This window comes from Acinonyx jubatus, chromosome D2 (assembly GCF_027475565.1).
Source record: "Acinonyx jubatus isolate Ajub_Pintada_27869175 chromosome D2, VMU_Ajub_asm_v1.0, whole genome shotgun sequence".
Classification (NCBI taxonomy): domain Eukaryota; kingdom Metazoa; phylum Chordata; class Mammalia; order Carnivora; family Felidae; genus Acinonyx; species Acinonyx jubatus.
In genome coordinates, this window is record NC_069393.1 from 76,789,093 (window position 1) to 76,812,256 (window position 23,164).

Genomic DNA, 23,164 nt, shown 5'->3' on the forward strand with positions numbered 1-23,164 from the left:
CCACATTCCTGGGCCATTAAGAAGATCGTACCATTAAGTTGCAAATGTGGTTGGGCCACTTTCTTCCTTCCACAAGAGTTAGCTTTATTTTCATTTCAGTTGTGTGGGTTTTAAGTTATTCTCTGGTATTGATCTTTCCATCCAGTGGAATTGCTGTTAAATGCGCCACGTTAAGGAAATACCTTGGTAAATTATTTGTAGAGCTTACACAACTATTCAACGTATGTTCTTTCCTACTGGGTGGCTCTTGTGGTTGGAGAAGGGAATGAATACTTTGACATCCTAACAGTCACTTGAATTGTCCACCCTTTCTCCCTGCAGAGAATGCACAGGAATCACTGCTAATGCCACAAGGTAGGAAGTATTTTCATGTTGACTTTGTAGTATTTGTCCTTACTTAATGCAAATTTTAATGCAATTTTGGTTTTAAACCAAAAGGTTTTTTGTTGGGATTGCTGAACCAGATTTGGGGGGGGCAACATATTACATATTGTATACATAAACTATCCATGGATTGGTGTACTAGGAAGCTGATGAGATCTGGAATTAGTGAACCCAGTGGCAACATGTTCGAGATAGGCCTGTGTACCAGCCCAGGTGGGCTTTGGGATGAGGGAAGGACAATGGGTTTGGCAACAGCAGGTTTGAGTTAAGTTCCTGAGATCTTGGGCAAGCCACTGACTCTCTTATTTAAAGGGGATAAAAACACTTAATTTGTAAAGCTCCGTTTGGGTTAAAAGGAGGTCATGTATGCAGAATGATAACAAAAGCCAAATTTTATTGAGTGTTAAGGATATTCCAGGCATTTTTCTAAGACCTTTGCCTGCGTAGTTATTAGTTATTTGATTCTCTAATTCAGGGGTCAGCAAACCTTTTCTGTAAAAGGTCAGATAGTAAATCTTCTGGGCTTTGTGGAACAGATGGTCGCTGCTGCATTTCAGCTCTGTTGCTGCAGCATGAAAGCAAAAGCCATAACAATTTGTAAACTGCTGGGCATACCTGTGTTTCAAAAAAAAACAAAACTGTTTACAAGAACAGGCACTGGGCTAGATTTGACCCCTGCTTTGACAAATAAATTCCAAGCACTTTGCATGCACGACCCATTTAATTTGCACAACAATCTTATGAAGTGTGTACTATTGTAATTCCCATTTTACTGATGAGGAAATTGAAGCATAGAAAAGTTAATCAACTTGCCCAAGGCCATGAAGTTAGCAAGGGTCATAGATCTGTTAGACTCTGATACCTTGCTTGGCTTTTATGGAGGGTTGATGTTAAAAAACAGACTTATTCTTCCCATTCCGTTAGTTTCTTGAACCAAAAGCCATCTCTGTTGCTCCCTTTCCCTCAATGATCACAACCAACGCTCAGAAAATTCTGCTCCACTTCCCAAAATGTATGCTAAACCCATTAGCATCTCCCAACTCCGCTGTTACTCCGTCTCCAAACCTTCAGCATCTCACCCTCACTATTGCAACAAATTTCTAAGGGGTCTTCTGCATTGGCTCTTTCCCTTCCATCACACATGTAACCTGTTCCTGGCACAGAATCTAGAACTGGCTGATAAAGCATAAATCAGACCATCGCTCTTAACTCAAAACCCTCCAAAGTTTTACTATTATATTTGGAATACTGTCCAGGTCTTTTTCAGTAAGACTGCAAATGATCTAATCCTTGTCTGGGTTTCTGACCACCGAGAAAACACCTCATCTAGCACTGTGCTCCCCACTCGCCTTTTTCCCATCTCTTGAAACTGACAAGGGAGTGCTCCTGCTAGGGCCTTTGCACTGACTTTTCCCTCTGTCTGGAAAGCTCTTCTCTGAATTTTCCTACCTGGCTCCTTGTAATCAGGTCTCAGCTAAAATATCACTGCTTCAGAGAGGATTCCTCTCACTACACAATCCAAAATAGACTCCCTCTCGGTCATGTTCTATTTTATCAACCTCTTGTTTGTCTCTTTGCAGTACTTACACCATCTGAGATTCTCTTTATAGTTTTCTTTTGTTCACCTGCTTGTCATACGTCCCTCCCATCCCACTTTCCAGAATGTAAGTCCTGTGAAAGCAGGAACTTTCAGCAAGTTTATGTCAGAACCAAGGACAGGTCCTGGTGCATAATAGGTTCTCAACAAATATCTATTGAGGGAAAAACAAATGACATACGCTAGCACTCTGCCTCTGCTATAGAGTTGTTGTTGAAGACAAAGTGTTAGTTACTAACATGCTCAGTGGTCCTCAAACAAAGGCAATAACTCCCTTTGGAAGATACCACTTATCAGGCAATTCTGCCTCCTACACTTATTTATTAAATACAATTCCATTGTGCACCATGATTTCCATCTCTCTTCTAACTCCAGGAAGTTCAGAGCTTAACTGAATAATCAGTTCTAATAACTAGCTAAGAGTTTTGTTGGTTGGTTATTGGTTAAATTAGTTAGTAGGTTGTTTTTCGACTTACTTCTCTTTAATGTCCCATCATGTCTCTATAATGACCCATATTGTCATTAAACTTGCATTCTTATTTTTCCAGATTTGCTATGCAGATATATACATTTTACTGTCAGTCATTGGAAACATGTAGTAGGGTATAATATACTCAGATTAATAGAAATGTTTACTGAGGGTCTGGGAGGTTGTATATGAACTACTAGGTCCTGTGGGAAGCAGGAGCTGAGAAAGTAGGTCAGATGTGACCATGACCATGGTCATTCTGCTTTTGTCCCAGTTGGGAGCCACTTCCCTAGACAGGCAGGTGGCCCCAAGTTCCAGGGGTAACTGGCTTGCTCTCCATGTGTGGACATTCTGAAAAGCTAGTATCACATGTTAAAGCTATTACCTGTCGAGTCGCTTCAAAACAACCACATCAGCAAATACTTCTGAGATTCTATCATGTCCAAGGGACTGCACTTCACCAGGAATTCACTGTATTTTTGCATTTTATATTTTGGACCTGTCACATTAAAGATTTGTTGAAAACTGGTAAGTAAGTAAAATAAAGGTTATTCAATTTAATTGAATAAAAAACATTTCAATTTATTTGTACCAATAGGTGATGGAAATTCAGCAACCACATTATCAGGTAAGAGAACATTTTTTTTAGTAAGAGAATATTTTGGGGCTATTTTCCCCTGGAATATTTCTGATTACCCATCCAAATCCAGAAAAGAAATAAATGAAAGGGTTACTGTTGAGTGATTTTGCTGAGTGACTCATTATAACCTGCCCTTACTTGTGAGAGTATTAGGGTTTTGACCCCAATAGATTCACTAGCTTCTAAAAAAAGGCAAGTAACAATGCCATTGTTTTGAATAAATACTAGAGACAATTTTAAACACAGTGGATTTTTAATTGTCTTTAAGTTTCATTTTGGCCAGCTCCTCTGAGAATATCCAAACTCTTAAGTTTTATAAATGATATGTTTCAAATTTTCTTTGGAGGAAATATCGTTTGTCACATGTAATATTTGCTCATTGTATGAGTTTTGAATAGCGGCTGTAACAAATTGACACAGACTTAGTGGCTTAAACGACACAAATTTATTTATTATCTTGCAATTCTAGCATCAGAATTCCAAAACATATATCTCACTGAGTTAATATCTCACAGAATTATGTTCATTCTGGAGGCTCTAGAGGAAGGTACATTTCCTTGCTTTTTCCAGCTTCTAGAAGCCATCTGCATCCTTTGGCTCATGGCCTCACTCCTGTATCTTCAAAGATGACACTGTAGTGTCCTCAAATTTCTCTCTGCTTGCCTTCTTTTGCCTTTATTTCCACTTTTAAGAATGCTTGTGATCACATTGAGCCCACCTGGATAACCCAGGATAATGTCCTTTATCTTTTTTTTAATGTCTATTTATTTATTTTGAGAGAGAGAGAGAGAGAGAGAGAGAACAAGTGTGGGAGGGGGAGAGAGAGGGAGAGAGAGAATTCCAAGCAGGCTCTGCACTGTCATCACAGAGCCCAATTCAGGGCTCAATCCCACGAACCTGAGCCAAAATCAAGAGGCTGACACTTAACTGACAGAGCCACCCAGGTGCCCTGATAATGTCCCTTATCTTAAGATAGCTGATTAGCAACCTTAATTCCATCTGCAGCCTTAATTCCCCTTGCCGCATGACATGACATGGTCACAGATTCCAAGGATTAGGATGTGGACAACTTTGGGGGGCCAGTATCCTGCCTCCCACACTTAAATACAATTCTGTAGTTGCTACTCTCAGTGGCACAGAGATGGACACATGTCTCAGGACGTACACTGAAATCTGGTGACCCAGAAAGCAAACAGAGGAAAAGGTGTGATAGAAGGAAGAGGGGTAGCCTCTACCTGAGTCAGTATGAAGAGAGAGGCGATGTTCTTGCCCACTGTCCTTTCTTCTGTCGGTGTTCCTAAGGGATATTGTAAGTAATTGTCAGGGCTACATATGGTGCAGGGGCAGGTCTGGAGGCAGGAGAGAATGTGGAATTGTGTGGATCCATGGAGAGTTCCCCTGCTAGGGCAATACCTGTGCCACAGAGCCACGTCAGTGCTGAAACAGGCTGAGGAAGGAAATAAACAGAGCAAGTGAATGCAAGAACCAGGGGGTCCTGATGGTCCAGACCTCCAGCCAGCTCTTAGGGAGAATATTAAAACCCAATACACATCATTCTCGTCACAAACACCAAATATCTGTGCCTGGACATCAAGTCTGGGGGAGAGGGGACACAGATGATTGAGCTGAGCTTCCACGGGGCTGAGGGTCAGCAACTGAGGGGTGATTCATTCTATCACTTACACACTGATCACTTCAGAGCTGAAGCAAAACCGACCTCTTTTGAGACCACAGGGAGTCCCTGGCTGGCCACTTCTTTCTCGAGTCATTGTGGGCACGTACCGCTAACGGATGTTTCTTTATTACAGTTCTACCCATTACCGTCTCAACTCAGCTGTCTGCCGTGACTGCGGCACGTTCAACATCACCAGGTAGGGCTCCCTGCCCCACCTGCCACCACCATTACCAGATTTACGGCAGCTCCTGTCGTGATAGCAGTTCTGCCACCACCACCAGACATCGCTGATGTTCTCTTTGAGACAGAACGGTTTGAGAAGGAAACAAGAGCACCCACCCTAGAGAGTCAGGATTTCATGCTGTCCAGCTTTGCTCTATGTTTATCATCTATAACTACAATTAGAAAACCTCATAACACAAGGCTCCTCATTTCCCGTATTTCACAAATGTAAAGAGGAAGAGGAAAAAAGGTAAGGGTGAGAGAGAGAGAGAGAGAGAGAGAGCATCACCTCATACCCCTTGAATTGAAGAAATAAACTAGAGCAAAGACCTCATTCTTTGTATCAGTGAATCACATAAATAAGGGACACCTCTTCTTAGTTGTGGGGAATGGTGGTCACAATTATGGGCCATTTTATTTCATCACTGTGCTGCTCGATGCTGACTCACCTGTAACTACGGACATTTCATTCGTACCATCAAATAGTCCATATTCTGACAATGCTGATGATAACCTTGAATAAACCCTCATACCTGCACTGTCCACATAGCTGCTGAGTCCTTGAAGTGCCGCTCGGCAGAACAGACAGCTGCCGTGCCTGTCAAACACACACTGGTTCTTTCAAAGGCATGGTGTGATAAAAGAACATACAACTGCTTTCATTGACATCTTTATATTGATTACATGTCGAAATGCTAATATTTTGGATATATTGGGTTAAGTAAGATATATGACTGAAGTTAATCTCACCTCTTTCTTCTTACTTTTTGAAATGTGGCTACCAGAAAAGTGCAAATTATGTACGTGGCTTTGCACTTCATTTCTCTTGGACAGCATTGCCTCACGCCATACCTGTCCCCATGACGGCCTGACGTGGATTTTCTTATCTAATCTTCCCAACTGCTGGGGGGGGGGAGCTTCTATAATCCCCATCCTCTGAACGGAGGAACCTCATACTCAAATAGGTTAAATATTGTCCGCAAGGTCGATGGAATGATTAACTCGAACAATCTGACTTCAGATCCTAGAGCTTAATCTCTGAACTACCTTAACTCTCTAAACCACATTAAAATCCTTAAACTACTAGAAAGACTGACTGGGCCTGTTGTCTATTCAGAAACCATGAGGATCCGTTTGCGGAGAGAGAAGCTGAGAACAAAAGGCTGAGCTAATCTCTGAGCCAGGGCTGCACTTAGTTTCTTACCCTTCCCGTCTTCCACAAACCAGCTGTCCGTTGCCTATCGGTGGCCCGAGGACACCAGCATCAGCCCCCTCCACGCCTTGGCCAGTCCTTCCCATCCCAAGTGGCAGCAGTGGCTCCTTCTACTAGATTCTCAGCTCTGTATCTGTCCTCGCTCGGAGCTCCTATTCCTTCCTGAGAGTTGTATGTACGTACTCGCTCCAAAGACATGACCAGCTTTGCGGAGCAGAATCCATAGTTTTCTCATCTGTGACATTGTCCTCACCCCCACCCCTGCACACACACACACACACACACACACACACACACACACAGAGTTGAGACTGATGACGGCTGTCTGAAGGGCGTTCACTGTTTGTTAAATGAATAAATAAGTAAATGCTTAGATAAATGAGCCCCATCTGGCTGGCCCTAGTTTGTGTATCTGTATCTACTTCCAAATATTAACGGAAGAGAGGGCAGATGCATTAAGTTCTCAGATCTGGTGTCTAAGTAGCTAAGGATTCTTTTGAAATCTGAGTGGCATATTCCATTTACTTGCCGGTACAATGCTCAGAGCCAAGTGCTGGACCACTGGGTTTGGGGCCACTCTCTCCTACCTCCCAGCTAGGCGACCCTCACCAGTTTTCTCTACCTCTTTGTGCTTCAGTTTCCTTATTTGAAATGGGGATAATAGCTATGCACTTCAAGGAGTTGTAAGGAGTAAATCAATGAGTTTGTGTAGAGCGCTTAGCGGAGAGTGTGGCTCACAGCCATGCCACGTGAGTGTAGGCTTCAGTCCCTTGGGGTGTGTCCTGTGGAACTCAGGTGCTTCCTGGGCACCAAGCACTGTTCAAGGAAGAGGGGTTGTGCTCCATGACCGCTAGGCTGGGTGAAGAGGGTACAGCTTTTCTGCTCTTTGCTGATAGTCCTGGCCACTTTTCAAAATTCCTCCCCCAGCATCTGGCAACCCCCAACTTGCTTTCTATCTCTACAGATTTATCTGTTCTGGATATTTCACACAAATGGAGTCATACCATAAGTGGTCTATTGTGTCTGGCATAATACTTTCAAGGTTGCTCTTCCCTTTAAAATTCCCTGTGTTGAACGAGTTATATAGAGCTAGTTGAATTCTCCTCCTGGAAATAAGAAGCAGATGAAAAAAGTCCTTCTCTTTCGTATCCAACATCAGGAGTCATTTTCCTTGTATTGTTGTTTCCCGACAGCACACTCAACTTCCACTGTCCCAGAAGACATTAATCGCCCAACCACATCATTAGGTAAGCCAGCCAGCTATGGTTACAACCACCAAAAATGGGTGTGATACTTTGTATTTGCTGCTTTCCCATTCGAGCCCACAGGAAGGATGATGAGCTGAAGCTCAGGGCCGGGGAAGATTCACTACCAAGGGATCTAGGGACAATGTGATGCCAATGTCAGCTTCAACATCTGATCTTATGCTCCATGAGGATAGGGTTTTTTTGTTTGTTTGTTTTTTGTCTGTCTTGCTTATCACTGTACCTCTAGAAGCTATCGCGGTGCTTGGCACACGGTAAACACTCAATAAAGTTTATCGAGTCAATAAATGAATATAAAAGTGTTGCATGTGTGAATAGGCCATTTAATCCCTCTTGGGGTAACTTCAGTCTTGGCCAAGAACAATCCTGCTCGACAGTGCAGGGTGCTGACTGGGGGCAAATCCCTCTGCTCAAGGACACAGACATCACTCTGGAAAGTGCCAGTAGTCCCTCCTTGTACTAATATTCCTCCTCAGAAAGAAGTATTAGTATTTCATAGGTGAGCAAGGTAATGAAGACAAATCCTTCTAACAAGTATTTTTTTCAACCTCAGCAGATAATGAGAAGTTACCAACTCTCATATCAGATAAGGCAACAATTCCATCACCAGTCCTTACTATCCAGTTGGAAGGTACAAACAGATGGGCCATATCGCTAGGTTATATGATGTCCTCCGTGAGCTCATCCAAGATAATCAACATCCTTATAAATACAAACCTTTTTCGAACTTTTGCCCAATTCATCACTGACTTATTTTACCACTGCGGAGCACCTTATGCAGAACCAGGAGTTGATGTAAAACTAAAGAAAGTAAGATATTTGGGGGATCAAGATCACATTGAGGCGCTTTCTATCAGCAGCCTGAACTCGACTTCAACCTCATCAGAAAGTCATTCTTTATGAGCCTGTGGCCAGTCCAGATGTTTTGGAAAGGTGTGGCATAGCTAGTGGCTCTTCACAAGCTGTCAGCTGAGTTGTTTTCTGACATGTTGTCCTGTGTCCATCTCAGGAAGAGAAGTTTAAGTTCTAATCACTGTTTCCATATTGTTCCAGTTCTACCTGTGGTCGACGCCTTGTCTTCCAGCCGCCGAGCCAATGCTCCTTGGCCCAGCCTATCAGGTCAGCAGCCTTCCCCACAGGATGCGCCATTGCTCTCGAAGACCCCAGGGGGTCACCACAACCAGGGAGGGAGCATGGGAGCTACGGTAAAGGCCTCAGAGGTGCCTGGGGAGAGACCACAGTTACAGGAAGAGAGATCACTGCCTCCAGGATTTGTCTGGGCCCCCCCACTGCTTTGGCACCTGTTCACCCTCACTCTCCTGATGATCCAGCAAAACTTTCTAAAGTTCAGAAAGTACAGAGATTAAGAAAGCACATAACCATGTCCCCTTTACCTACGCATGACTGATGCTTACATTTTGGTATATTGGTTTTTCAGGCTTACCAAGAAATAGAGCATCATAAATAAATTTGAAGTTCCTCAAATTCCCAAATCCCAGTCTCTATTCTCTCCTTCCTCAGAGATAAACACTGTCTTGAATTTTGTATATATCTTCATTTTTCATATTTTTACAAACAGGAATTCTGTGATCTCTATATATGTTATTTCATGTTTTTCTTTCACACAAATTACATTATTCCCCATATATCATTCAGGACCTCTTATTCTTTTTTTTTTTAATTTTTTTTAACGTTTATTTATTTTTGAGACAGAGAGAGACAGAGCATGAACAGGGGAGGGTCAGAGAGAGGGAGACACAGAATCCGAAACAGGCTCCAGGCTCTGAGCTGTCAGCACAGAGCCCGACGCGGGGCTCGAACTCACGGACCGCAAGATCGTGACCTGAGCCGAAGTCGGACGCCCAACCGACTGAGCCACCCAGGCACCCCAGTACCTCTTATTCTTTACTCAGTTATGTTTTTGAGATTCACCCATGTTGATACACATATATAGACACTTCACTGCTTTTAACTGCTGTTTTGTTATAGGGTTTTTTTGAATAAGCCATTTAAATTATGCATTTCCCCACTGACAGAGATGCATTCTTTTAATTTTTCATTTCTGCCCTCTTGATGTCAAGTCCTAAAGCACCAGTGCATGATATCCCACAATCTAATCTGCTTTGTTAAGTGACTAATAAAAAGCACATCACACAGTGGTCTAATCATTAAGTAATTTTTTTCCTAGAATGCTCTTATACATGTGGAGTAACCACAAGATTCCTCGTAATTTGTAAGCGCGGCAAATAGGGCGAGTTGAATAGGGAAGTTTCAAAAACTTACCATAGCTTTGGTTTCCACAGAAGACTGGGCCGTGGTGAGGCTGGTAAATGGCACCAGAAGATGCTCTGGAAGGGTGGAAGTCTTCTACCACGGCACCTGGGGGTCGGTGTGTGATGACGGCTGGGGTCTAAAGGAGGCTCATGTTGTGTGCAGGCAGCTTGGGTGCGGCCAGGCAGTGTCTGCCCCCCTGGGTGCCCACTTTGGCCCAGGCTCTGGAAAGATTCTCCTGGATAACGTGCACTGCAGTGGTGAGGAGAGCCACCTGGCCCTGTGTGCCCACGATACCTGGTTCACTCACAACTGTGGGCATGAGGAGGATGCTGGAGCCATCTGCTCAGGTGAGGGGTCTTTTTGCATTCTAAATGAATCATGAACAGAATGGGTTATTACAGAAACTGAGCAATGAGCCATTGGCCCCTCCAGTGAGGGTGAGGATTTCCTCTCTTTACACTAACAGGTTCTCTGACGACAAGCCCCTCCCCTCCAGGTAAGACTGACTTGGCCGTTTCTGTATCCTATTCTTAGTTCTAGTTCTGGCTGGCTAATATTTACCTGGGTGTTAGAAGTGGAATGGACATGACCCTGTTAAATCAAGCTGTAAGCAGTTTCCAGAAGTTGGTTTGATTGGTCCCTATCACTTAAAGCCTCAAAGGTTTTCCCAGTCTATAGTTCAACTCCACCATAACACAGGGAACCCAGAATATAGGCATGTGGGGCTGACCTTGCTCTTGTGCAATCAGGTTCTTCTCTAGGAAACCCACTAATCTTGGCCAGAATGACCTCTCTTCTGGGAAGCTGCTTGAGGGTAGATCCCAGGCACCATTTAGCTTGGCGGAGAGCTGAACAGTGAAGAGCAATATTAGCAAAGAGGGAATTCAGAAATTAGCTAAATACCCAATCAGCCAGGTGCCAGAATCTTCCTAAATCAGAATGAAATTACCAGGCAGCCACAGGCAAGACAGGATACTTATGGGGCCATTGGATAACTGGAAAGGTCACTGATTTGGGGATAGTTGTCTATGACTATGCCCATCAGTCATCACAAACCACTTATTTGAGAGAAAATTGCCATTCACTTTCCAGAATAATTAGATCAGAAAATCATCCCTCTGGAGTCTGTGGGGCCTGATCCTTTGTAACAGGTGAAGACATCACATCAGTTGAAAATTTATGCTTATGTGCTTTTGGAGTACCTCTGCCATTAGGAAAAACCCTGGGGCTATTGCAAGCATTTCTTTTTTATCCTACAGCAGTGGTTTTTAAACTTTATTGGGTGTCAGAATTACCTGCAGGGGTTATTAGAACACAGATGGCGGGGCCGCCCCCAGAGTTTCTGATTCAGCAGGCCTAGGGTGGGGTGTGAGAATTTGCACTTCCAGAAAGTACAGGATGCTTATTCTGCTGGTCTGGGGACCTCACTTTGAGAACCACTGTCTTAAAAAGAAAGAAGGAATCCTTTTTATCCTAATAAATAAAAGCAGAATTATCATCATCATCTCCATCACAATTATCATTCTCACCATCGTCGTCGTCATCATCGTCATCACCATCGTCACTGCCATCGTTGTCACCACCGTTATCACCATTGTCATTGTCATCATCATTGTCATCACCATCATCACCATTGCTACCGCCATCACCATCATCATCGTCACCAGCACCATCATCATCACCACTGTCACCATCATCACCTTCGTCATTGCCGTCATCGTTGCCGTCATCACCATCACCAACATCACCATCATCACCATCATCAATGCCATCATTATCCACATCCTTGTTACCAACACCAATGCCATCACCATTAGCAGCAAAAGCTACTCGATCTAGTAAGCCAAACTTCGTATTAATGAATCACTTCTCTGGTTGTTTTTAGTTGATGTGATTTTAATGGTTATGTATATGCAAAGTTAAACATCCAAGCAAGAAGATAGGTAAACTATTGCAAACTTATGGATATTCATTATTACGTAAGTAATCAGGTCTCTGTGGATGAAGCATTTTCCATTTATAGCCAGGAGCCTGAGGTGGTTGCACTCGTGGCCTCCTCTTTATCTGATAGCCACTGCCCGAATCCAAATCCTCATCACCTCTTCCTTCCTGGATGAACACAGACTTCTCCTAACTGGCTTCCCTGCCTACAGGCTCCCAACATTATAGTCCATTGTTTACATGCAATCAGTTACTTTTCAAAAACAAAAGTCAGACTTATGGAAATTTAACTTACCTACAGTAAAGATCACCATGTAGTTCAAAGAACTTTCATGAATGTTTGCAGTTGTGTAAACATCACTACCATCAAAATATAAAACATTTCTACTACCTTAAAGAGTTTCCTCATGCCTCTTTCTATTCAATCCCTTCTCTTAACCCCAGGTCCTGGCAACTACCCATATGATTTCTGACCCTAAAAAAATTTGACTTTTCAGAATATTGTATATTTTAATCAGACAATATGTAGCATTTTGTGTTGGGCTTGCTTACATAGCTTAACACTTTTGAGATTCACCCATGTATCTCCAAGAATCAGACATTCATTCTTTTACATTGCTGAGTATTGCACTGTATGGATGTGACAAATGTGTTTATCCATTTGCCACTTGATGGATATTGAATTTATTTTTAATTTTTGACTATTATTAATTAAGCTGCTTAAAACATTCATATATAGATTGCAAACTATTTTCCAAGGTGGCTGTACCATTTTGCATTCCCACTAGCAACATTTGAGAGTTACAGTTGCTCAACAATACTTGTCAACCCTTAGATTCTATTTTTTGTTTGATCATTATAGTCTCCTCTCCTATAATGAGAATGATCTCTCTTTGTGGTTTTAATTTGCCTTCCTTTGATGACTAGTGATACTAAGTACATTTTAATGTGTTTATTTACATCTCTTCTTTGGTTAAGCATCTGTTCAAATCTTTTATCTTTTTTTGTCTTACGTTGTAAGACAGGTCTTTATATATTAAAGAAATATAGAAATATTATATATTATAAAATACTGGGTACAAGTATTTTCTCAGATGTGTGTTTTGCAAATGTTTTCTCTCAGTCTACAACTTGTCTCTTCATTTTCTTAAGTCTTTTTTAAGGAGCAGAATTTTTAAGTTTTAATGAAGTCCAATTTACCAAGATTTTTTTCTTCAGTCAAATGTGCTTCTATATTCTATCTAAGAAATCTTCACTTGCCCAAAGTTCTCAAATATTTTCTCCTGTTTTCTTCTATAAGTTTCATAGTAGTAGGTTTGTCATTTAGTTCTATGATCCATTTTTGTCGACTTTTTAATATGGTTCAAAGTATTTTTTTTCCCGTATAGATCTCTAATCATACCAATGCCATTTGTCTAAAAGACTCTCCTAACTCCACTGAAATACCTGGCACTTTTGTCAAAAATAAAATAATCATTAATACGTGAGTCTATTACTAAACTCCCTCTCTTGTTCCACTGGTTTATGTTACTATTCTCATGCCTGTGTCACATTGTCTGGATTCCTGTAGCTTCAGACTAAGTCATGAAATCACTTTGTTCTTTTTTCTTCTTTTTCAAAATTGTTTTAGTTAACCTAGGCTTTTGGCCTTTCATATAAAATTTTTGAATCAACTTGTCAATCTCTACAAAAAATATCTGCTGGGATTTTTAGTTTAGATTATGTAGAGTCTACACATATATATTTGAGTCTATATATAAATTTGGGGGAAATTGACATCTTAACAATATTGAGTTTTCTGATCCATCAACACAGGACATCTCTTCATTCATTTAGGTCTTTCATTAACTCAACATTTTTTTATGTTTCTATGTTCAAATTTTGCCCATCATTATCAGACTTATTTATAACAATTTCATGGTTTTTGATGTTGCTATAAAAAGGTATTTTTAAAATTTTCTATTTTGGTATTTGTCTTTGTGGCTAGTGAGTTGTTTCCCAAAACAATGAAGTATTTATTGACTTGGAGACATTATGACAACTGTTTAATTTATTCATTCCTTAATTTATTAACCTCTTTCTTATCCATTATCATACTTGATTCCCACTTTTACAGATCAAGAAACAGATATTCATGTCTAATGTGTGGTGAAGTGAGAATCAGATCCCAGATTAGAAGAATCTTATCTTTAGGCTGGAAATTCACTAAGCTCTTTAGAACTGGCTTTTATATTTCACCAAGAGATACCAGAAATTTGTTTGGAGTGCCAGAGAACTTTCCCTTTTCTCAGCTTTAGTTGTGTGTCTGCGAGGTGCCAGCTATCACTAACCAATGTTTTCTTTTCTTTGTAGCTGCTGAAATAACAATGGAACCCATTACCTCTGAGGAAGAGCAAACAGCAACAGGTACTTAAGAAAGCAGCTTTTTTTTTTTGAGTTTATACTGAAGCTTTATATCTTCTAATTTATTCAAGTTTACAAGTTATTTCTAGAAATTGGAAAAAAATGTAAATTTAGTAACAAACATTGCTAGGAGTCTCCAGTCCCTAGCAGCATCCTTGAGGTAGCTAAGTAAAGATGTTTCTGAGAATATGCTCCCAGAACTACAGATCAACAGCATATTAAGATGAATTGCGAGCACTAACACACGTGACGCGCGCGCGCGTGCGAGCGTACACACACACACACACACACACACACACAGGTTCTATGGCCCAATGAATTTAGGAAACATTGCATTAAACAAATTAAACAGGTGCCTTTGCTACAGGACATCTACGAGTCTTTAATATACAATTAACTCTATAAAACCCCCACTAGAGGGCGCCTGGGTGGCTCAGTAGGTTAAGTGTCTGAGTTTGGCTCAGGTCATGATCTAAGTTGGTGAGTTCCAGCCCTGCTTCTCTCTCTCTCTGCCCCTCCCCCCGCATCTCTCCCCCTTTCTGCCCCTCCTCCACTCATGCGCACTCTCTGTGTCTCTCAAAAATAAATAAACATTAAAAAAAGGTTTTTTAAATTCCCACTAGAAGTCACAGCAGGCAATGCTCATAAAATATACTCCACCCAAATCCCTTTTCCCTTATGTATCATCTCTTAGGAGGTTCTCTGCATACTATCAGTAAGGAAAATGTAAAATCCAAGTATCTGGGAGTAATACATATGCTACCACAGTATTCTAATCAAAATAAAATGCAGGGTGCCTGGCTGGCTCAGTTGGTGGACATGCAACTCTTGATCTCAGGGTTGTGGGTTCAAGCCCCACGTTGTGTGCAGAGATTACTTAAAAATAAAATATTTTTTAAAAATTAAAATGCCTAGTTCCTCATGTCTCTGAATGTCTGAATTGAAGGTCGCTGTCCTCCAATACCCATGCTGCCTAAAACGAGCTCTCCCCACATCTCTTCTGCCCATTTCTCAAGGTAGGGTCCCCTGGTCTCCACAAGAAGTCATGTCCTGCATGTTTGTATTTTTTTCTTTTGACATCCCTTATAATGCACCTCATATTATAGTTACTTGTACACAGATTCTAGCTTCTGACTGAGTTTAAGACTTTTATTTATTTTTAAAAATTTTTAAAGTTTATTTATTTATTTTGAGAGAGAGAGAGTAGAGGAGGGGCAGAGAGAGAGAGGGAGAAAGAGCATCCCAAGCAGGCTCTGTGCTGTCAGCGCAGAGCCCAATGTGAGGTTCAAACTCACGAACTGTGAGATCATGACCCGAACCTCAATCAAGAGTCGCACGCTTAACCGACTGAACCACCCAGGCACCCTGAGTTTTAAGGCTTTTAAGTGCAAGCACTCTGACTCAGTTTCTTTGCATTGAATAAGTATTTGTTATTCATGGTGGCACACAGCATCATTAATTTGCAGAGGCTTATTTTATTGCCTTTAGGTCTCCTTAAGTATGATGTTCTTAAGTTTATGTTCTGTTTCTTAAAGACTTATTTCTACCGAGCCAAGAATTCAAGGATAAGTTTACCACGAATATCTAACAGACGACTAAAAAACTAAACCATCTTATTTGATGGTGACTTATTTAGATGAATCAAAAGAAAACGCAAAGCTCCGGAAGGGTCTCAGAATGAATCCTTCGGGCAGTGTGTCCGCTTTCTTCTTTCTGTTCCACTGACTGATGGTGACCTAGCTTTGTGTTCCTCCTAGCTGATGGCTTCTCAGAGCCCTCACTGACCACAGCCTCTGCGGCCTTGACTCCTCTACCTGCAGGTATGGGAAACAGTTCCTGGGAAATTAAGGGCTGATGGAAAGCAGGGAGAGAGGCATTTCTCCAAGCTGGAGTGAACGCGGGAGCCAGCCCACTTACATATTACGGCATTTAGAGCAATTTTCTTCACCTTTTTTCACCTTTTGGTTCACCTCAATTTCTTCATCTGTAAAATGGAAACCCATGCCGCGCCACATGGGGTTGCAAAGATTAAGAGAGAAACGTTTAAGTTAGTGGCTCTCAGAGGCTCTGGCATTTCACTCACAAACAACATATGTCAGTTCCTGACTCAGTTTCCTTTACATAGTAAAGCCATAAAGAAAGATTATGGGGGACAAAGGGACCAAGTTGCTGTGAGACTAATGTAGTCTGGACAACAGAAGTCCATTTAGATACGATCTGCGTGTGGATCTTTCCTATTTCATTAGATATATTGACATTTCCCATTTCTAGGCTATCCATGGCAGAGGAATAACATGGATAAAGTGACTAAAAGAACCTGGGAATTCTGAAAGTTTCTTGAAAAAGAGTTTCATCCTTTGCAAGGGGAGATTTAGTAAAGACTTGTTGAAGGGATTTGAATCTGAAGATTATTCTGACTATTCTTAACTGTGCGGGTACATGAGGACTGTGTGATCTTGCATGTTTGTAAACTGGGGACATGATGACCTAGGGTTTCAAAAGGATGAAGGAAACCCTCCAGATATGGGGGGGGGCGGTCCCCCAGTGTTTCTGCTGCTTGTGCATCCCCAGGAGCCTGGATGGCCGTGAGGCTGGTGAATGGCACAGGTAGGTGCTCGGGCCGAGCAGAGGTTCTCATCCAAGGCACGTGGGGGACCGTGCGTGATGACCTCTGGGACCTGGCCGAGGCCACAGTCGTGTGCCACCAGCTGCAGTGTGGCCAGGCCGTGGCGGCACCCACGGGGGGGCGGGGAGCACTTTGGGGCAGGTTCCAGGAAGATCGTGCTGGAGATGTGCAGTGTGTGGGCAGCGAGAGCCACCTGGGGCAGTGCGGGCACAGGCGTGAGGCCAGGCACGACTGCGGGCCCATGGAGGATGCCAGCCAGCGTCGTGTGCTCAGGGGAGGAGCTGTCACCTCCCAGGATGTCACTGCTTTTATGCACCCTCAGGCATTTTCAACCTGTGTCAAAATCAAGTCAAAATCAAGTCATTAAGCAATGTATTGAATAAACTCCATATTGCAAGCATTATTATAATAAGCCATGCCAATGCCTTTCCATCTTCAGGTGCTAATGGCCCACCAGCCCCCAACTCCACCTTAGGTTCTGAAGCTGCTTCCTCAATGTACACACTCACAGGTGGGTCATCTGTGCTTGCTGCTTTTGCTTTTGGTTCTATTTACCCTCTAGAAGATGCTTCCTCAATCTATACTTCGGTAGAGGCACTTAGAGATGGCAGAGCCACCCCTACTGTGCAAGGGTTGTAGATAAGAATAAAAGAGGGCATGACATTTTACAAAACGAGATGCTTATCCATCACCTGGCACTCTCAAAGTGTTCCTTTTCTGTCTGTCAGTTGTTATTCCTGGGAAATCCAAATTGTATTCCACTGGTTCCAGACTCTAATCAAGTTTAAAAGAACCCAACAGGTTAAAAGTATTATAAAAAGCAGATGATGCCCAGAGCATCTGACCATCTATCAGATGCTGGCAGTGGCCAAGCTTACTCAAATTGGTGCCTATAGAGCCTACAAGGATGGAGAAAGCTGCAGAACTCCCAGTGCTGAGGCACCCAGTGTGAGCACTGTTCTTGCATCCGACCTGTGCTGGGTCTCCATCTCCTCTGGCAGCAGCCACGGCACCTGTGGGTTATTACTGAAGGTTAAGGCCAGCTCCACCAGCACCATGTGTCCAGCTAAAAAATGAAACCACAAACCCATTCTCTGCACTAAATATCCAGTTTGCTGCATTAATTGCTATTTGACATTCTAAACACTGATTTTCCCCAACTGACCCCATAATGATATATGGCCGTGAGATCATTTGAATTGATGTTTTATAAGGCAAAATGAGGAACAAGAGTTGCTGAAAATCTCACATTGCTTAGGTAACACATAGTCTAGATAAATTGGCCAAACACCTAGGGCAAGCCTAAAAAGTCCAATCATCGACACAAATGCCATGTTGCCATGATTGCACACAGTTGATTGTTTTCTAAAAGAGAAAGAAGAGAGATGGAAACAGAGAGACCCAGAAATGGACTCATGGGCATTCAGAGAACTAGAGTGTACAGACCATGGGGAATATTCCAAAACCTCATCTTAAAAACTGGATAACTAAGTTTAAAGACAGGGTGAAGTGAGGGTTTCCCTGCCTAAAACTTTGTGGAGGAAACCAATGGAAGACTCAATGTCATATTTGAGTCTGACTTTTCAGGATGTTCTCATTGTAAACATCTTCCTTTCCTACATTTAGGAGGCTCTTGGTCACAAATGATGTCCCTGTTTATATCATTTATAGGTGATGGACTGTCAGCTACCATCCCCACAACGGGCCCTTCGATCCTTCACTCTACACTCATACCAGCAGGTAATGCCTCTCTGTGACTTGCTTCATGTTTCCTGAGCATCTGTTCTGTGCCATGCACAGAATTAAGGGCTTTCACAATATTGTTGCTCCACAATAACCATAAAGGAAGGCGCGATTTCCAACATTTCATAAATGCATACACAGAGCTCAGAAAAGACAGATGAACAGAAGGCACTGTGTGACAACAGTAGAGTCACACAACCATATGTGGTAAAGGTTGGCTCACCCAGACCTGCCCAACGACAAGGATCACTGTGATTGTTTTCACTGTGTTTTTCTTGATGACATGATCGAAGTTACCTCGGGAGTGCTAGAGAAGGAAGGTGTGAACAAGAATTAACTGCTCATCCCAAGGTGATTTGAGAAAATGATATGGAACGGTTAAATGTCAAGAATACTATTAGGCTCTCTACAACAGAGAATTGCTACAATAAAATATATGAAAGACAAAATGTCACCTATTGACTTCCATTTTCCCTGGACTGCTCCATTTGAGCAAAATTTATCTCCTCAGCTATGTCTAGGCCTTCTCGATAGCGTATATGCTAATGCCTCTTTGCCTTTAATTACAGACCTAACATTTCCAGGGGCGCCTGGGTGGCTCAGCTGGTTAAGTGTCCAACTCTTGATTATGGCTCAGGTCATGATCTCGTGGTTCATGAGATAGAGTCCCACATCAGGCTCTGTGCTGACAGCGCAGAGCCTGCTTGGAATTCTCTCTTTCCCTCTCTCTCTTACCCTCCCAATGCTCACTTGTTCTCTCTCTTTCTCTCTCTCAAAATAAATAAATAAACTTTAAAAAAAATTTTAGAAAAGAACTATCATCTCCACAAGCCATATCTGCTATATGAACATCACCAGGTAATAAACAAACAATTCCTTTACATATCCCCTGGGGATATTTACTTCCAGATCTATTGGGCCACATTGCAGAAGACAAGTCCTCTGAGTAAGAATAAATAGAAAAAACAATTAAAATAAAGTAATTTATAAAGGCTGTTCTTTTACTGTAGATGATGAAGATTATGTCAAGAGACAGAATTTCTGAAAACTTGAACTATTATTACCTAACAGTATACCCCAATATAAGAAATCTCCCCAACCTTAGAGAGTTAGATCTCCAGTCTCTGTCTTCCTCGTATCTCCCCAGGAGGCTTCGTGGCCGTGAGGCTGGTAAATGGCACAGGGAGGTGCTCGGGCCGAGTGGAGGTTCTCATCCAAGGCACGTGGGGGACCGTGTGTGATGACCTCTGGGACCTGGCCGAGGCCACAGTCGTGTGCCGCCAGCTACAGTGTGGCCAGGCCATGGCCGCACCCACGGGGGCCCACTTCGGGGCAGGCTCCGGGAAGATCGTGCTTGATGATGTGCAGTGTGTGGGCAGCGAGAGCCATCTGGGGCAGTGCGTGCACAGGGGTGAGGCCAAACACAACTGTGGGCATCTGGAGGATGCTGGTGTCGTCTGCAGAGGTAAGGGGCTGTATTATTTTTTTTAACCCCACATCACTTCTTTGTCTCCTTTCAGACATTTCTCAATGATTATTTTAATGACTCATATTATAAATGGCACCATAGGCCTTAGCATGTGGATTTCTTCTGGCCATCAGGTGCTGATGGTTCACCAGACCCCACTCCAACCACAGAGCCTGAAACTGCCACCCGAGCATACACACTGTCAGGTTGGTCCATTCTTTTCATGGTTCTTTTGCTTTGAAGATTTTCCTCCTTAGAATGTCCCTTTCCTGGGGCGCTTGGGTGGCTCAGTCGGTTGAACGTCCGACTTCGGCTCAGGTCATGATCTCATGGTACGTGGGTTTGAGCCCTGCGTCGGGCTCTGTGCTGACAGCTCAGAGCCTGGAGCCTGCTTCAGATTCTGTGTCTTCCTCTCTCTCTCTGCTCCTCCCCTTCTCATACTCTGTCAATCTCTCTCTCGGAAAATAAATTAAAAACATTAAAAAAAAAAATGTCCCTTTCCTAAACCAAGTTAGTAGGGTCTTTGCATGGAACAACTCCAAGGAGCACCACCCTCCTAGAATGCACCGTGAATTCTATCACCATGCAGGTCACCACATGTGGTACGTGGATGGCGATTCCAGGTCACCACATGTGGTACATGGATGGCGATTTCTGGGCTTGTGCAGCCCAGTGGTCCTGCATGGTTGAGTCACTCCAGGGTAGAGTGACACCAGCAACAGCCATTCTACATCATATCACATCACATCATACAGAAGGGCACAGAGCAGAAGGGGAATCAGGTTTCTCGTTTCACCACTTAGACCTCTTAAATAATTCTTGAACTTGCCTAAACAAAACCTGGATGTTGAGAATATTTAGTTGTCTCTAAAGGGTTCAGAGGCTCAGTCAATTAAAATAAAGTAAGTTGAGATTGAGTTAATTTCTACCAAATAATATTTATGGTGATCAAGATGTATTTTAAAAACTGCTGATAGATTCACATATTAGCAGATATTTGTATGATCAGTATGTAGCATCCTTTTAATTTCAGGAATCTGAAAAATACAAAAACAAATAAGTGGTTAGAAGAGGACACAGCGTATAAAAATGAATCATTTCTCCCTCTGTAGGTATTTGATAGGAGAACAACAAAGCCTGTTTCCTTAAATACATGATAACATGGGTGTCACAATAAAATAGTTGCTAGTGAAATTCCCACTGGCATTGGCCACACATCACAAGATCCCCTTCTTCACCTTGATTGGAACTGAGTCTCAGTTGCTTTGCCATTAGGAGTAAAACTTCTGGTGTGTATTTGACATACTAAGACTGATTGTACATTGTACCTTGTACAATGAACCATGTGGCCAACTAAAAAATTAAATCAATTATGTGATTTTTTTTTCTTTTTCTATTACAACTCGCTTTAAATAACCACTGTGATGGTTTAACTGATTTCTAGATAGTCTAGTCCCAAATTATTTAAACTGATCAAAATAATTAAGTGGCTAGCCAATCATTTACATATATAAAATAACATTATGAGAAGTCTCAAACTCACTGACAAATGTAAAAATAGTATCATGAACTCCTGAATATCCAATACTAAGTTTTATCAAATCCTAATATTTTGCTCTGTTTGAGCATCTTTTTAAAAAGATGTTTGAGATCTTTTTTAAAAGAAAACAATACAACAGCACATTAAAAGGATCATACATTGCGATCAAGTGGGATTTTTCCCTGGGCTGTAAGGGTAGTTCAACATATACAAATCAATGAATGTGATATACCACATTAACACAATTAAAGAGTTTTTAAAATGGGTGAAATTGGTGAAGGGGATTAAGAGTTCACTTACCATGACGAGCACTGAGTAATGTATGGAATTGTTGAATTACTATGTTGTACACTTGAAACTAATGTATCACTGTATGTTAATTATACAAGAATTACAATTTTTAAAAATAATTAAATAATTTTTAAAAATAAATCATATAATCATCTCAATAGATGCAGAAAGTGCATATGACAAAATTTAACACCATTTCATGATGAAAATACTTAACAACCTAGATGTAGAAGGAACGTACCTCAACATAATAAAGGCCATATATAACAAGACCTCAGCTAACACAATGGTGAAAATTTGAAAGCTTTTCCTTAAAGATCAGAATAAAAGACAGGGATGTTCTCTTGCCACTTCCATTCAATGTAGTACTGGAATTCCTAGTCAGAGCAACTAGGTAAGGAAAAGAAATAATAGAAATTCAAGTTGGAAAGGAAAAAGTTAAATTATCTGTTTCCAGATGACCTGATCTCACATATAGAAAACCCTAAGCACTCCAGAGAGAAAAAAAAATGTTAAAACTAAAAAATGAATTTAGTAAAGTTACAAGATACAGAATCAACATACAGAAATCAATTGTTTCTTTAACAATGAACCATCTAAAAAGAGAATCAAGATATCCCATTTACAGTATCATCAACAAAAATAAAATTGCTTGGGCATAAACTTAACCAAAGAGGTAAAAGATCTGTAACTGAAAACTATAATTGATGATGTAAATTAAAGGAAATACAAAAAAATGTAAAGACATCCCATGTCCATGGATTGGAAGACAAGATATTGTTACAATGGCCATCCTATCCAAAGAGATCTACAGATTCAAAGCTCTTTCCATCAAAATCCTAAGGGTAATTTTTACAGAAGTAGAGAAAACAATCCTAAAATTCATACGAAACTACAAAAGACCCAGAATAGCCAAAGCGATCTTGAAAACGAACAAAGCTAGAGGCATTGCACTCCCTGATTCCAAAATGTATTAAAAACCTACATTATGGTACTGGCATAAAGATAGGCATATAGACCAATGGAACGGAATAGAGAACCCAGAAATAAACCCACGTATATATAGTGAACTGATCTTTGACAAGGGTACCAAGAATACACCATGGAGAAATGATGGTCTCTTCAACAAATAATATTGGGAAAAATGAATATCCATGTGCAAAAAAAAAAATGAAATTGGACCCCTGTGTTATACCATACACAAAAATTAACTCATCGTAGATTAAAGACTTAAACATAACACCTGAAATTATAAAATTCCTAGGAGAAAACATAAGGGAAAGTCTTCTTCACATTGGTTGGCAATAAATTCTTGGATATGACATCTGAGACAGGCAACAAAACCAAAAATAGGTAAACGGGACTGTATCAATCTGAAAAGCTTCTGCGCAGCAGAAATAACAGTCAACAGAA

At 41.5% G+C, this 23,164-nt stretch overlaps 2 protein-coding genes across 3 annotated transcripts; both read left to right on the forward strand.

The window, feature by feature from the left end:
* Positions 1-238: 238 nt before the first annotated feature.
* On the forward strand, positions 239-10,950 carry LOC113600328 (putative DMBT1-like protein). Its single transcript, XM_053207550.1, has 7 exons — positions 239-354; positions 3,049-3,078; positions 4,899-4,961; positions 7,394-7,447; positions 8,519-8,584; positions 9,769-10,086; positions 10,206-10,950. Exons 1-7 carry the CDS (start codon positions 345-347, stop codon positions 10,271-10,273), a joined length of 609 nt encoding a protein of 202 aa, XP_053063525.1. The 5' UTR covers positions 239-344; the 3' UTR covers positions 10,274-10,950.
* A 2,748-nt stretch (positions 10,951-13,698) lies between these two features.
* Positions 13,699-20,485, forward strand: LOC106969405 (putative DMBT1-like protein). 2 transcript variants are annotated; one of them, XM_053207549.1, is made up of 6 exons: positions 13,699-14,086; positions 15,841-15,903; positions 17,149-17,220; positions 18,381-18,449; positions 19,600-19,917; positions 20,055-20,485. In XM_053207549.1, the coding sequence occupies exons 1-6, from the start codon at positions 14,047-14,049 to the stop codon at positions 20,159-20,161; spliced, it is 669 nt and encodes a 222-aa protein (XP_053063524.1). In that variant the 5' UTR covers positions 13,699-14,046; the 3' UTR covers positions 20,162-20,485. The 2 variants fall into 2 exon arrangements, with proteins under 2 accessions (XP_053063524.1, XP_026919317.2); XM_027063516.2 differs by lacking the exon at positions 15,841-15,903.
* The last annotated feature ends 2,679 nt before the right edge of the window (positions 20,486-23,164 follow it).